The sequence below is a fragment of the Drosophila simulans genome, chromosome 3L, assembly GCF_016746395.2.
Source record: "Drosophila simulans strain w501 chromosome 3L, Prin_Dsim_3.1, whole genome shotgun sequence".
Lineage (NCBI taxonomy): Eukaryota > Metazoa > Arthropoda > Insecta > Diptera > Drosophilidae > Drosophila > Drosophila simulans.
In genome coordinates this window covers 10,300,724-10,317,576 of record NC_052522.2, presented here as the reverse complement: position 1 = coordinate 10,317,576, position 16,853 = coordinate 10,300,724, and the positions used below count along the sequence as shown (strand labels likewise).

The window sequence follows — 16,853 nt, the reverse complement described above, 5'->3', positions numbered from 1 at the left end:
TATGCATAGTTTTCAATTATGCAAGATAATAACAAAGATACTTTTCATAGCTTTAGCCAATTCTATAAATAGTTGCAGACTGCATGTCTCTAGATGTTTCCGGTTGCGGAATGATTCAGGTGCGGATTAGCAATTTAATGGATGTCAGGGCTGGTATTCAGAAAGGTTGTGATGACTCAGAAAAATTAATTGAAATTTTTTAAACATGTTTTATTATGAAATAACCAAACCCCTATTTGATATCACTGCAGTTGAGGCCTATCTATCCACTTGAAGCTCTGACAAACTAGTAAGACCGCAATTATTTGTATAAGTCTATTCAAAAGTTGTTTGCCCACCTCTTTATTTATTGACCAACCCTAAAAATAAACTAAAAAAAACCTTACTCAATGCTAAATCAAGTGGGCACTAACTGAATGCATGGAAATACAGTGCGTTACGAAAATGTAAAGACAAAAAGCATCTACTTATTCATTTAGCAAAATATGTATCTTATACAATACGGAAATTAATTAGGAGGAAACATATTTATATGTCATGTTTCAAACACATTTTCCAACCAAATCCCACTGTTCTTGACTTGACTTTGTAGACATTTTCCTCGATTACTCAATAGCAAAATATTTGGTCGAAAAAAATAAAGTCAACAAAAAATTATACATGCACGAACGACATGCCTACAATAAAATCTCGTTTATGACATGCAAATAAAATGTAAATTTTAGTAGCCCAACAGTGAACGCACAAAATAGAAATAACAAAACGAAATAAAATTGTTAAAAAAAAAAACATGTATGAGAGAGCGAAGAGCACGAGATAAATGAAAACAAAAGCCGGCTGCAATAAATAAAATAAGAAGCAAAACAAAAGTCCGAGATCGACTCCGAGGCGGCAATAAAAATTTGTCGACTGTGTCAGCGATCAAAAGCGTTCAAAAAGCACGTGGGGGCGTTGCGAATAGCCAGATAGAGGCCGAAAGAGACGGGTAGAGCGGCAGCGAAAGAGATGGCGTGTGCTAGCGCAAGTGTGATGAAAGAGCAGAACTGATGCACTGCACTTGCTGCTAATGAATGAAAACGAATGGCAGTTGAATGGAGCCGAGAAATGGAGTGAAAACAATTGACAGCCCCATAAAAGTCATTTGAAAAAGAGCGCAACTAAGTCCTTATTACCAGCTACTTGGTGAAAATGGCAGCAAATTAGAGGGGTGATACAATAATTTACCATAATAATGATAAAAGATTTGTATTAATTGCATTTATCTACTGACTTTTGCATTCAAACATCATTTTTTATCATTCGTCAATCGGTTATGTTCTATTTTTAAGTTTTCAAGAAGTTTTCAATATTTGAAAATAGTTCTATGATGATTATAAACTAGTAACAGAAGAGCTAATCTTGAGCTGTCCACTGAAGCGTAGAGAACTCCATTATGCAATCGCTCCAATAACCAAGTTAATGCTATATAGTTGACCTCCTCGATCTGTCTGCTACAGATACCGTTACTTTGGCAACTGCACTACAATGACAACGTGAAAACCTGTTACACTTTTGACCAACTTTTGTCCGCCTGCTGCTGAGTCATAGAAAAAATACGAAAAAATTAAAAAAAAAAAAAAAAAAAAAAAAAAAAAAAAAAAAAAAAAAAAAATTAGCGGGCGTGCGACGATCTTGCTAATTGCTGGGGCAAGAAAAACGAGGGGAGATATGTATACCTGCGATTCGTGTGACTGACACCTGCGATTAGCTTTTGGCCCCCGCTCTGCGCTCCATAATCGTTGAACCGAATAATTTGCATGAAACTTGGCTTAAACGTTTCACTCGGCTCAGAAAGAGAGAGGAAGAGGTAGAGATAGAAAGAGAGAGAGGGGGGGACATGAAGTTTGGGTCATTCACACTGCCGCCGGTTTTTCGTTGGCGTTTGTTTATCTTTGGCTCTTTCATCTCGAGCTGTGAACTTGTCAGTTACAGCAAATTTGCATTGTGTTAATTTAAAATATTCAATTAACTCGTTTGCTTATTTTATTTAAGTCATTTGGAAATGTGCAAAACTGGTACATGCATTTTTAAGAGCATTTTTTTTAGGATTATCGCGCCCCGATTTAATTGCTTTTCAACAGCACCTATGCGAATTAAGCTAAGTACGCGTATAATAAATACGAAAAATCCCAAGTTAATTGCCAATTTATTTGCAATTTACATTCCAAAGATATTACGCAAAACGAGAAGATTTTATCTTGAGCACCTTATTTTTATACTTTTTACGAGCTTCATTTCGGTTAATTTATCATCGAAACGATTGAAAGTAAAAGGTAACCTACATATTATACAATTTTAGTGAGCGGTTTTTTGGCTTGACTTAGGAATTTAAATAAGGTTTTCTATTGTCGGACTTATCAAGGCGATCCGGACTAGAAACAGATGGCGCGAACTGTAGGCGGAATGGCAATTTTTTAAATCAACTTTAATTGAAATAAATTGTCATATCATTTGCCCTGGAAATGGAAATGGACTCAATTAGATGCGGGCCGTACGGACTCTACTCTACATAACTTTGCCCACATAGTACAAAATGTTGCCCATTTATGCTCTTTTTTTTCCCTGAAAAATTATACAGAGCCATCAATCAAGGAGGGGGAAAATGAGAAATTGAAATATGACAAGAACCTATCCAATCGGTGGAGGGATTGATGGCCACTTCGGGTAATGGAAAAAATGGAAAATCGACTTAAGAAATTGTCGGACACATGCCTACATCACTTGAAAGACTAATTGAGTGAAAGTCATTTGGTACATGAAAATCATTTGAGATGCCAAACAGCCTTCAAAGCGCTGTAAACGCAAAATAAACATAATTAATAGCCGACATAAAGACGGAAAGATGTAAAATCAGAGATATCAGATGATGGGATACAGTGCGTTTCATGATTTTAGACCCTGAAGTGTAAGTGTTGCCAACGATCCATGTTTTATGATTTTTAGTATATTTTTTTTTCAAAACCCATCTCGGTTTTACAATCTCGATACGCAGTGTGTAAATGCTATAATCTGTTTGCGTTGAAATACAAAGTCTTGACCAAAACTTTGCGGTTAACTGCGCACGCACAATGGACTTCCTCTGATCTCTCCACCTCCCCATAAAAACCACATCTGAAACACAATTTATGCCAGCTGCCGTCGACGTATAACAGTTTTATGCAATTTATGTGCAATTTTTCAATTGAAAAATCGGCGGACCAGGCCAGGAAGGCTTTACTTAATGCGACGCAATTTCGGTTTTATTTTTTCAACTATTTTCCTCTCAATCTGTGTGCGATGCGGATTTATTTCGCGTATGCGAAACGTTTCTGTTTCAAGTTACTACTGCTACACACGATGACAGGCAGGCGAACTTTTAATTGCAATTAATTTGAGTGACATTTGCGAAATAAACTGAAACTAGAAATCGATTCAGGGCGGCAGCGACATTGAACGATTGCAAAATATTTGAAATATAAGGATTTTGTCTGTAGTTCAAGATATGACTAGATATTTAGATATTCTATAGAATGAAGCTATCTACAAACATATAATGCTGCATTTATAGTTTTTTTTTTTAACTGGGTCATTAAAGAACAATTCAACGGCCGTATCCATTAATTTTCTGCAAAAACAAACACCGAAAAATACTCGTTCTGGCTTGAGCAACCAAATTCAATGTCAAATCACCGGTCTGACATCATTAAAACCCATCGTTAACCACAAAAGCAGCTTCTTGTGCCATTCATCAAAATGTGTCTAAGTCTAGTTTAGGCCAGGCCAACTTCCTTATCAATCATTCGACTTTGGTGTAGTTTTTCAACTATAGTATTTGCATATCAAACGTACCTGCAAAGAAAAGAGTAGACAAGACAAATGAAATAAATTTATAAAAATTGAAATTTATTCGCAGACGTGGGAAAATTTGCCAAAGATACAAGCAATACAATAAGCAATACGTAAAAAAAGTGATTCTTGTTAACACAATAAAGGTATCAAATGAACAGGCAATAAATTGAGACCAGATAATTATATAATGTCGCTGGCATTAAGAATATATTGTATGTGTATATTCGATTTTAATGAGAAAAAGAGCAGTGAAAATCCGAAATCCAAAAAGCCGCAAATTCGACCCGCATTTTTGGTTTGGCTATCAAATTACCCCCACCACCACCCCTGCCCCCATCAAACAATTGTCCCGCATACAAAAAAACAAAAAAAAAAAAACGAAAACGAAGACAAAGTCAACATTTGGCTCTAAGAGGGGTTTATTTTTCTTCTTTTTTTCTGGATTTGGGGAACCTCACACACGTGTGACTACAACGTTCGACATTATTTGTTGTCGTCTAAGCAAATAGGTAAACAAACAGAGACGGCAACAGCCGCCAGAAAGGGAGAGGTGTGTAAAACAGAGAGTTTGACTAATAAGGATTTTAGCACGAGCCAAGATGCGGCTTAAATCGAGAGTAAAGCAAACCAGCAACTGCGACTCTGGCCAAAAGAAAAAGCAAATAGTGGCTCAGAAAATACAGTGGCCGCTGGCTAAATATTGTACTATTAGCTTAGGACAGCTATCGTTTTACTTGTGCAACTTTCTCCAATGCAAGTGATGAATACACGTTGCTAAAAAACAATATAAAATATCTAGTAGCATATGATTTATTCCAATTAAGTTAAAAAGAAATTTTAAAACTATTATCTGATATATACTCTCTTAATTAGCTGTTTAAACTTATTAGAAAGATATAATCAAGATATTCATTTTTCATAACAATTTGAAATTATGAAAGAATTCATAAGTTTAGAACACAATCATAATTGTATATTTGATTCTTAATGGCTGATTTATATTATTATTTGAAAATTATGAAAGAAATCATAAGTTTAGAAAACAATCATAATTGTATATTTAATTCTTAATGGCTGATTTATATTATTATTTGAAAATTATGAAAGAATTCATAAGTTTAGAACACAATCATAATTGTGTATTTAATTCTTAATGACTGATTTATATTATTATTTGAAAATTATGAAAGAATTCATAAGTTTAGAACACAATCACAATTGTATATTTAATTCTTAATGGCTGATTTATAATAGTTTCATTAAATAGAAATATGGCTTTAAGGTATATTCAACTTTATATATATATAGCTTTATATATTCAACCAGAAGTGCCTAGGGAACAATATCGTGAGGGTATCCCCCATCATATCACATTTCAGGTAATACTAAACGAGTGACCACTGTTGTTGCAACTTCAGACGACAAACAAACAGCGCAATTGAGCTGCGTTTGCCTTTTGTTGTTGCGCTAGCCGCTTGTTATATTCGCAAATGTTTGTCAATGTTTGTTTTCACTGTGCTTTGCCGATTTCTTTGCGCTGCTGACATATCTGTGCTTACCGGATAATACATTCCTTGCGGAGGAAGGAAAAATGCCCCTGAGCCCCACAGTTTGACGGCTTTTTATGTTCACAGTGGCGTCGCAAATGATGTTGACTCCTCTCCCGTGTGTCTTGCCACTCAACTATTTCGCTGCGTGTACTTGCAGGGGGTTGACCAAGCAACAGGGGTAGTTCACTATTATATCCTTCACTTTATGCGCGGTTTGGCGAATATACCATTTGGTTTTTTTTTTCAGATTTCAATTTGATTTGAATTTTTTGATTATTTTTCTCGGTTTTTGGCACAATTTTGTTTCTCCTTCTGATTTTTTATTTTTTTCTTTATTTTTGAGATACACTTTGACTTTGACTACAAGATACGTAAGTCAGAAATTAATGAAAATAATAATTTTGGGTTGAAACACGCTTTTGCACTTTATGGGAAATTATTTCTCCGCACACGCAAAACTAATATATATTTTTCAATGTCGCACGTGCGAGCGAGCGAGACGGGGCGCGACTGAGCGAGAGAGAGGGAGAGAGAGGGCGCGATATGTGGCGATATAAAGTACAAATTCTTGTTGAGTTGTTTTTACAGGGGTGGCTTTTATTTTTTGGCCCCCTGGGAAACTGACTGAACCGAACTGAAAACTCCCTGGATGTTTTAATTTTTCGAAACGAAAACAGAACCGAAACAGCAAGCCAAAGGGAAATGCGCAAAAAAGACGGCGCAAACGCGAGACAAAAGAGATGATGCGAAAGAGGCGAGCAAGAGAAAACGAAGAGGGGGCGGCGAAAAAGAAGCAGACAGTCACAGTAAAAATTGCCTAAGTTTCGACGATTTATATGTTGGTTACATGTTTTAATAATTTGTTGAACTTTGAATGCAATGAACTGAACTTAAAACATTTGAGAACACAGTGACTTTATTTGCCTGATATTTAAGTTTGTAACTTATTTTCCTATTGGTTTTAGATTTATAATTATTCGTTGTATTTAAAGATTTTTTGTAATGCTGAATATTTTAGTATAAAAATATTATTTGGTCAAGTAAGCTCTAGATCTCAATTACTCATTTCATCATTTCAAATGGCTTTGGAATGGTAATCATTAACGTGCTATCGCATTTTGATAACAAATATTAGTTTCACTTTCTGTTTTAATCTCAAATATAACAAACATTTAAGTGAAACAGCATCAGCTTCATAAGAAAGCAGCTGCCTACTGAGTGTTCACTTTAAAGAGCATTTTCTGTAATCTCTCTCTAAAAGACTTGCACTTCGTATGTGTCCACTGTATTTTCAGAATAAGCCTTTGATTCCCCGCCTTCGATTATCCACTTTATCGAACGTTGACTGTATTCCTGTTGTCTGTTTTTCGATTTTTGATCACACACAAAGGGCTTGCTTGTCTGCGTTACTACGCATCCCTGAGATACTTTTCTTTTCGCGCGTCTGCACTTTTTCCTGCTCTTCCCTGCGATTTGGCTTATGAAACGAGATTCATCATCTGTTCCAATGGGCTTATGTCCGACTTTATTACCGATTTTATTACAGTCCTATATATATTTTCGCGAAAGGCGGACTAACAAAGCAGCTGAGAGAGAGCGAGATGCTGTGAGTGGGAAAAATCGAATCAGAATCCAAACGGAGAGCGCAGCCAAAAAGGATGGCAGGATAAACGAGCAGGCGAAGCGGAGGCGGCAAAGGCAACAACACAGCAACGGTCACAAAAACATGTGCGCCGTGAATGAATTTTGTATTTTGTTGCTTTTGGTTTAATTCTTATTTCACACACACACACGCATATGTAGGTGCGATGGGATGCTGCGGGCGGGTGTGCGAACGAGAGGGGCATAGACTACGGACAGGCGAAAAAAAGAGAAATCACGTCCCTCGTCGTCTTCTTCCTCATCATCTTCTTCTTCTTCGTCCGCCCAGCCGCATGGCATATATATTTATTTATAACTTTTCATTTCATTTCATCTGCGCGTTTTTCTCGCCTCGTTCGCTTTGGCTGATTTTCGGCACTGCACTTTTTGGCATTTCAAAAATAAACACAGGTTTTTCCGCTTTTCTTTCCCAAACTCCCCCTCCCCCGCCACCAACGCACGCGCTAAATTATTTCGTTTGTTGTATTGTACCGTTCTCGATTTTACTTTGTATAGATTTATTTATTCGATGCTGTTGAGGCGTGTGTGCGTTTTGTTTTCACTTTCAAGCGTGCCGAATTTCCACTGGGAAATCTACGATTTTTCCGCTAATCCGACACCCACGACTTGTTGCGAAGAGCGAGAGAACGCAACTGTGATAACCGTTTTTTCATTTCATTTCGTATTCGTTTTCGTCGCTGGCCAGGCGTTAGTGCCTTGCTCACCATTGCGTCGCTGTTGCGCCGCTGCCAGATGCGCTCTGTTGCTTAACATGCTGTTATCGATAAGCATCTATCGAAATGTTAAGTTATTTCGAAAGTTTGAAAATGTATTAAAATAAAATAAAAATGTGAAAATGTAAAACAGCTCTAAATGAAGAGATTTTAAGATGTTAAAAAAAAATAAGTTCACTGCTGAGATCATACAAAATAAACATTAAATATAAATGTTAAACTTTAACATGATTATAACAGAGATAGTTGTTAAGATCTTTTATGCCTTTTGCGGCAATTTTTTTGAAGTAATTATTAAAAATTTCCATATTTTAACTTACATTTAATCTATTTGAAAACATGCCTTTGGAATTAATTTTTAAAGCCAAATCTCTCGAGCTTTACTGCATTCAAAGTTTTTACTACCAAAAACCAGTCGAAATACCGCCCTCTTAAATCTCTCAACCCGTTTTTGACCATCAAAAAGTCGCCTTCTGGCATTGTCTCAGTTCGTCGGACAGATTTTCCCCCCTCGCCCGCTTTTCCACCCGTATATATGACCATCACATGGGCTCAACAAACAACGTTCCGGCAAATCAAAAATGCGCCATCAGTCGAGTTGGACGGGGTGAAAATGGTGCTCCGTGTTTCTTTGGATGGCCAAAATGGAGGAATGGAGAATTTTGGGATAGTCCGCTTGGTCCAGTAAAACCAAATCAAAAGTGTCAAGCCTCATTTTCGGTTGTCCGGAACAACGCTTGTCAAGATTGCATTAGCCTCATGTTGTTGGGCGAAAAAGTGGGCAGCAATTGTTCCCAGTACAGCTACACAGAGAAAAATAATGGTCACAAAGATGCTAAAATTAAGAAAAAAGCTCGTATTTGTTACAGAACCACTTCATAAATTTAAGATTTATAACATATATATAATGTTTTATATATTTAGGGCATAAATATGTTTTTTTTTCACAGTGTAAAACTAGCATAGCTAGCAAATAGTGGGCGTGGCATTTAGGGCGGCTTATTAACGACGGACAGCAGCAGCAACAGCAGCAGGCGTCAGAGTTTGAAAGTGGAAAACAGCAGGGAAAATCCGGGAAAGCGGCCACCACGACGCTGCTAAATTTGAAATGCAAATGGGTGGCACACACACAGCAGCCAGAAAGAGAAAGCTGCTGGCCGGCCGAAAGAGATAGTCAGTCGTGGAAAGTGAGAAAATTTCCGCACTATATGCGAACCAAAAGGCTGCACATGATACGGCCACATTTTGGATTTTCCGCCCGCCACCGGCATAAATGCAAAAAGTCCACCACGGTGGCAACTTTTTAATCCCTTTTGGCCGGCAAATTGTCGGCAACACTTTGAAAAACGTAAGCCGAGAAAAATGAGCAAAGGTGTCCGCGTTTTCCCCGTCATTTTTCCACGCTTTTCCGCGTTTTTTTTTTTTTGGCTAAGCTGCTTGAGGCAAGCGAAAGCATTCGGAAAATTCAATGCAAACGTTAGGAAGAAAATTCTGTGGCAACCGATAAGTTATAAAAGTATCTTAAAGATGAAAAGGTAAATATGGGGAACACAAATTGGAGCGGGCGGTGAAATCACATTTAATATGCTTAATGGAAAAGCGATGAAAAATGATGCGATAAGAGGGAAAAGTGGGCGACACTCACAGAATGGCTGTCATATAATATATATATAGATAAATTTATAACTAAATGATTGATGCATTATGATAACAGCAGTAGAATGATAGATTTCCTTATATTATAAACTTTTGAATTTTTATATGACTAACTTCTTATTGGACTATTTTTTTACTTAATGCTGAATTAATTTACATTTTGGCCTGCATTGAATATTGCTTATATGATGAAAAATGCTACTATTTGTTGCTCCAACAATTTTCATCTCGGAAAATCACCATTTGACGCACCAAAATGCCGCATTGAAGTTTATGCGCTGTTAATGCCTAAAGTTTCCCGCAATCTGCAGTCGAGCGCGACTTGTGGAAAACTAAAGGAAAATGCCTTGCTACAACCCCCTCCTCCTCCCCCACTTTCCCGAGGGAGCTGACCTGCCTCTGAGTTTGATATATGTAAAGAGGGAAAAGGGGGGGAAATGCGGCCAACTAACCGCAAACAATAACAAACGATGGCCAAAAGCGAAACAGAAGCTGTTTCTGTTTCAGTTTCAGCATACACCTACACACGCCCCCCATTTCCACCGCCCACACAGGGGGCGCGTAGGCCGGGGGAGGGCGTGGCAGCTGCTGGGGAATCTGTCGGGGTGCCATTTACAAGGAGCAAAGGATTTATGATGCCTGTTATCGCGCCCAGAACGCGAAGGACGCACAGCAGGCGAAAACGATGACAAAAGGTGCCCATCGGAGGGGGAAAACTCAGGGGTGGAGGGGAGTGTGGGGAGGGGAAAACTCCAAGGGAGTGGCAGTGGCAAGGGGCGGGGCTGGGAAAATTAAGCAATGGCGCGGAAAGCAGATAGAATCTGGCACGCAGCAAATAAAATATGCTCAGCAAAACAAAGCATACTTTTTCGGGGTCATGTGAATAAATGAAGATGGGTCAAGAAATATATACAAATAAATGCAGATGTTATTGAAATAAATGTGGAATATTCACTAACTGAAAAAAATGATGTTTTTAAAAATATAATAAGCTTGTTGTAATGCCCTTTTTTTTCGATATTTTGTAAATATATTGATTTTAAAATGTCATAAATATTTGCTGAGTTTATTTTATTAATTGTAGTTGAAATATTGCGATGTCTTTAAAATAAATATGGAATAAATCTATTTGAAAAAAGCATATTTTTAAAAATATAATAAAGTTGTAATGCCCTTTTTTCGATATTTTGGATTTTAAAATTGCATAAATATTTGCTTAGTTTATTTTATTAATTTTAGTTGAAATAAATGCAGATGTTATTGAAATAAATGTGGAATAAATCTAACTGAAAAAATGATATTTTTAAAAATATAATAGACTTGCTGCAATGCCTTTTGTCGATATTTTAGATATAAATTGATTTTAAAATTGCATAAATATTTGCTTAGTTTATTTTATTAATTTTAGTTGAATGGGTAAAGTTTTTCAATTACTATTTCTTCTTTTAAAATTTTAAATTTAAATTTCCAATTTTTTGATTATATTTTTAGCAATGTCTTTCAAACTTTCAAAGTGAAGTCTGTTGTGTTAAGCAGAGAAGTTAATGGCTCCAATGGGGGTTGAGTTGGCGTTGGTCTGAAAAAGGGTTATTTTGGTTTTCCGGGGGCGGCCATAAACACATGTGTTCACTTGTAGCGCAAATTGAAAAGCCTCGGGTGAGATTTTCTCTTCGCTCCAATTAATTGCGATTTTATGAGGTTATTTATCAGGGCGCGCGACCTTGAGTGCCGCCATCAAATCTGCATTAATTAAATAGAAATTCCGTTGCCAAAAAAGCAGCGATGGCGTCTAATTAAAAAGCCAAAAGCCAAGAGCCGTTTGCCCATTTAGCAGCGGCTAAAAGTATCTATTACTGCTCGCGCCAGCCTCCTAAATTAGTCAATAAATTAAAGCAGCCAGAATGTTGCTGCTTCCGCTCGCTCTTCTTTTCCTAACGAGCCAAAAAACCATTGCATTAAAAAAACCATTCATTAAAATGGCGAAATGTGGCGCTCGAATTTATGGCCCCAAATGGCAGCGAGACCTGTGCGTCTCAAGTGGCAAGAGCAAAAAAAAAAAAAAATAAAAACTGGAAAAAGAAACAGAAGCAGTTTCTCCATTCGGAGTGGTTAAAATCTTTAACCGGCGGCATTCCCATGGCTCCTTGGCTTTTCACCACAGGAAAATGGGAAAACTAGCAGGTGTATGTGGTGGCTAGTGGAGTACCTGTATTACCTTTTTTGTTTAAAAAGCAATAGCAATTTTTACATGGCTGAGATGGTAATTAAACAGAGGTTAAAATGTTTCTATTGGTATTTCTTGCTAAAATTTTAAAATAAATATACAAATTTAATATTTATTTATAAGTTTCCGCATTTAAAAAGTTTCCAAATGTATAAGAATATAGATTTTATAACTCTTTTTTTCTGCCTTTTCACTTTTAACCTTCGTTTTAAGTTTGACCACAAGTAGTTTGTGTTCTTCAATTCCTAAACAATGGGTATTTTGTTTGCAGCATACGATGCAGCTGCCCCACTGCATTTAGTTGGGGATTCGTGGAGCGATGGGGCACACAGGCCCACAGTTCAATGCGCTCGCCATGCACTCAATTATAATTTGCGAGCGACTCGCAGACAGAAGGACCGCCCATGGGACGACGATGACGCGTCATCAGGCCATTAGCAAAGAGCAACTCAGACATGTGATGGGGCGGGGAATTAGGGGGGAAAGGGGGGCTGAAATGGAGCAGGGGGTACACTACAAAAAAATTCCAAACTAAACAAATCAGGCTTAAGTAGAAATAAAGATTTATGGCGAATTTACAGATAAATATGTTTCTAGTGTATTTTTTTTTAGAAATCCATATATCTTTCAGATACTTTTGTTAGAAATATGCGAACTTAAATATTAATAACAGAATTTTTTTTTTAACTTTTTAACTTTCACAAGCAAATATGTTTAAACTGATTAAATTAAAATGATCTGTAGATATTTGCACTTTTTTCTGCACAGTTTCGAGCCCAAAATGTAATGCATGAAATTGAAGAATGATAAAAGCCTTTCGCAGGTCCTGGTTTGGGTTTATTCCTTTGCATCTGCTGGTGGACGCCCCACATCCTTTCGCCCATTTCCATTCATTTGGTTTGCTTTATGTGTGTGCACTAAGCTGCGGTCTCTGTTGGCTTTGCCTCGTTGCTGATTTGCGTAATATTTCTTGATTTCAGTCGGGCAGATAATGTTTAAGTTAAACTTTTATCCTAGAAATTATATACAAGTGGGGAAAATGCGGGTGCCTTCAACTATCTACACACTCCGCAGGTAAAAGCTATAAAAATAAATACGCTGAGTTTTATCCATTCGATTGGGTAGCTAAAATAAAAGAAGAAAAGCATAAAAACTGCAGCCACTAAGAGGCCTCCCTTAATGGATTTTCCACTTTATTTTCATCAGCTACCCACTTCCTTTTTTCTTTTTGGCACTCGCAGACATAAAAATCTATTTGAAAGAGCCGTATTATTTTTGACTAAATTCCAAGGAGATACAATAAAATTCAATTGCAAGCTTCGCTCTCGGGCAGCCGCAGAAAATGAAAACAAAATAATGAATATACTTTTCTTGGCTTAGAGAGACGCCGAGAAACTTGCTGCCAAGTTCTTTTTAGCCACAAGGGCGAAAAAATGGGTTGCTGCAGCAAACACATGTCAAATGCCCACCATCCCACACTTCCGCCCATTTCTGCTCTTGTATTTTTGGCGAAAAAACAAGTTTTTACTTCTAAAAGGGAATGCTTTTCGAAAAACTTGCACGGACAAATGGCCAAACTGCTTATCTCAACAGAAAGCCAAACAAAAAATAGAAAAAAAAGAAAATAAAATCGCAGAGGAAGGGCGTTTCGTAAGGGGGCGTGGCAGTTGCACTAATGGTGCCAAGCAACCGGAAATGCCGCCATGCATGTCTGCCTCCATTTCGGAGGCTGTGTATCGTTCCTCGCCCACTTTTCCACCCAATTTTCCACCGTCATTTTTCTCGTTTCTTTTTCCCACCACCAAGTAAATCTTGATTGCCTTTTGCTGCAAGCCAGAAGCACGAAAAAATAAAATGAACTATACGTTTTCTCACAATTTGCTACGAGAAATCTCTCTATTTGGCCCAAAACCCCTGCTTTTAAGTATATATATATATATATATATATATCCCCTTTTTGCTATGATAATTTCCGCAGTATTTTATACAGAAACAAATGGCAGACTGTCAGTTTGATTTTAAAATCAGTAACAGCACACACGGCAAAAAAGTGAGGCCAACACGAAGTAAAAACGTGATGAGCGAATTGAAATTGACATCTTGGCCAGTTGCCCAAAAGTGGCCAAAAACGAAGTCCATTGCAGAGATGACTCAAAGGCAGAATGGTCGCCAAAAATGCATTTCTCTATTTGACACTTAAAATTTAGTTTATTTTGCTGCAGGAAAAACTTCATATATATAACTTCATAAATTATAAAAGGGCTACTTTGTTTTAATAAAATAAACTTAACATAACTGATTATGGTGTTTTAAAAACAAATGATACATATAAATACTTATTTAGCAAATTATACTTTGTTAAAATCCTGAATTTAGTATTATTACTTTAAATATAAATATTATAGTAATTATAGCATAATTTCTAATTTTTCCTAATATTTTCTTCAATATATTCTAACAGCTTTACGATCTAACTAACATAATCTCATGCTACTTATTATTACTGATCAAAAGCGAAATAGTTTGTAAAACACAAAAAGTCTTCATTCGTAAACTGCATAATCAATTTCCTTTTTTTATTAAAAAAATGCCCTCGTGTTTAGTAAAAAAGTGTGAAATGCAGCTGAAGCTAATTGAATTTGCACACAGCCAACAAATTTGGGAATCTCTGTGTTGTTGGGCTTTGGAAACTAGTTGTTGTCGTTGGTGGGTCTGCTTATCCAATTAGACACCAAATGTTGGTGTTCTTTTTTTCTATTTGTTTTTTGTGTGTCGAGTGTTTTGTTGCAGTTTCAGTTGGCGGCATTAGCTCAAAAGTTGGCCCATTAATGGCAAACGAATGCACTTTTTCATTTTGCAGCGCCGAAAATTCCATTTCGTGAGTGAGTGCAAAAGAACGAGTGTGGCTGCACTGAGAGAAATGATACTGCATATAACAAGCTTATATAAGCTATGAAAAAAGCAAGAAAAAAACCTCGAGGTTTAACAAAAAGTATTAAAAATAACTAGTAACTTTAGAAATTCATTTTTAAATAAATATAAGTAGCAAAGGTAAAATAAATTCCTTGAAAATTGACCTTGCCTTAATTTTAAAAAAGATTTTCTTTTTGATTTTGTTTCTGTTTGTAAGGGTAAACAATATTTTGCTCAGTGTGGATGTGTGATTTTAGTGGCTCTTTCTGTTGTTGTTGCTGTTGGTGGTAGCGGTGGCTTATGTTGATTTTCGATGTTTGCTTTTGGCCAGCCGCTGTCTGCTACTCCTTTTTCGCCCCGCCCCCCTCCTCATCCGCCCATCTGTTTGTGATTGTGTTAGCCATCCACAGTAGTTGGCCAAAAGGCGGCGGAGAGGGGTGGTGGGGGGATTGGGGGTAGCGGGCGCGAGGGGGCGTGACAAGAGGTCCTGGGAGCCAACAGAAGTTTGCACTTTGCGATGGCTGCGAACTGCGGCGGAAGTCAATAAAAGTTGGCCTAGTCCGTGGAACGGTGAAAAGGACGACTGTCTGAGTGAATTGCCAACTGCCACTAACCAAATTAGCTGCGATCGGGTTTCGACTTTAGGACAGCTGGAGTTTAGGCGCTAAAAGTGCACCAATACTCGGCATTTTCCGCGACTTTATGGGAAATTTAATTCTTGAAAATTGTATTTCAAGTAAAAGAAAGCACAAAAAAAAACGAAAGAAATGCAGAAAAATGCCAAAATAAGTTTATAACAAACGTATAAATTTTAGTTGAAATTTAATCAGAAATTAATATGAAAACAAGGGAATATTCAAAATAAATTATTAAATTTTTGTTATATTTATTATTTTTAAAAGTTGAATGTTGTATGTAGCAACGTAAGCACTTTAAGTTTATAGTTTTGTCCATTTCGTTACCGATTATTTTTAATTTAAGCTACTTATGCAAAAGTTTAAATATTCAACTATAATTCTTATTTATAGCTTTTAAAACCATTTTCCTGTTTTCCGCCGTAAAAGCTTTTTACAGAACTCTGACAGCACTGTTTTACTAACAGTTACAATGCTGCCCATCGAAACTTTCGTCCTTTGGCTGGCGCCACCTGCGCGAGCTAACTGAGAAACTTAAATGCAAAGCACATGGTGAATAAAAGATGAACTAGCAAAAGCCACAGAGCTTTCGCTAATGCGAATTCGGAAAAGCGAGGCGAATTTGAAAAAGCGAGGCGAATTTAAATAACAACAAATTCAATCAAAAAATCAACAAAATTTAAACAAAAATGAACATATTAATGTTGATATTTTAAGTTTCTTTGTTTATATCTACTTTTAATGAAGATTACTCATGATTAAAAAAAAAGAATTAAGTGATTTATAAGGAAATAATAACAAATAGGCAAAATTAAATAAAACGAACCCAAATATCCTCATTTAGATTGATCCACTCATCGTTTAATTCACCGTTTAATTGGCAGCAACGATAAAAAATGCCCCAATTGCCTGTTATGGAAATTCCAATAATGGCGCCGCATTGAGTTTCAAATTCGACAGGCCAATCTTCTTCATCCATTTTTATATATTTTAACCACTTTAAACTTTCACTGATTTACACGCAAAATAATAACTGTAATAAAATCACCACAGATAAACAAAAAAAAAAACAAATTAAATAAATCCATAAGTAAGCGAATAAAAGCGATTAAAATAAACTGTCACGACGCGTCTAGAATTCAAAACCAACTAAATTGGGTAAAAGGAAAATGTAAAAAGCAAAATGGAGTTCGGCCGGCAGAGGCAGCAGCAGAGGATCAATGGTAAAGCGTGATAACTGCCAATTGTGTGCGAGGGAGCGAGTCAAATGATCGAGAGCAGAGTTGCTCTCTCCTACGCAACAACCGCATAAATCGGTACACGTGCGCATCAGTGATGGCAATTTATATATTTAGCTGGAAATCTTATTGTTAATAGAATTGGTATTTTATGAATTTTACTAATATATAACAACGGAATTAATATTTTTGATTGTTTTTAGCTTAATACTAATAAAAATAAAGCTTTTTTGATTCTAAATATCGTATATTATCTTCATATGGAAAATATATCCAGAAACCTGTCCAAGCTTTTAGCTATAAAATGGCGGCATGTTCAGCACTAGCAAAGTAACTGATGCACAAAAGAGCGCCAAGTTGTCTGCAAAATTCAAGTGTAAATGAGAAAGAGCGAA

At 36.7% G+C, this 16,853-nt stretch overlaps 1 protein-coding gene across 31 annotated transcripts in view; it reads right to left on the bottom strand.

The window, feature by feature from the left end:
* LOC6737554 (RNA binding protein fox-1 homolog 2) overlaps positions 1 to 16,853 on the bottom strand; it is a 112,872-nt gene that overhangs the window by 70,137 nt on the left and 25,882 nt on the right. For 2 of the 31 annotated variants that reach the window (XM_039293786.2, XM_039293801.2), the window contains exons 1-2: positions 7,566 to 7,745; positions 5,427 to 5,777 (exon numbers count right to left, since the gene is read on the bottom strand). The exons of 28 other annotated variants lie outside the window; for them this stretch is intronic. In XM_039293786.2, coding sequence (XP_039149720.1) covers positions 5,427 to 5,438 — 12 coding nt within the window. In that variant the 5' untranslated portion in view covers positions 5,439 to 5,777; positions 7,566 to 7,745. Of the gene's footprint in view, positions 1 to 5,426; positions 5,778 to 7,550; positions 7,746 to 16,853 lie in introns of those variants that run through there. One more of the 31 variants, XM_039293787.2, reaches the window with a different exon arrangement.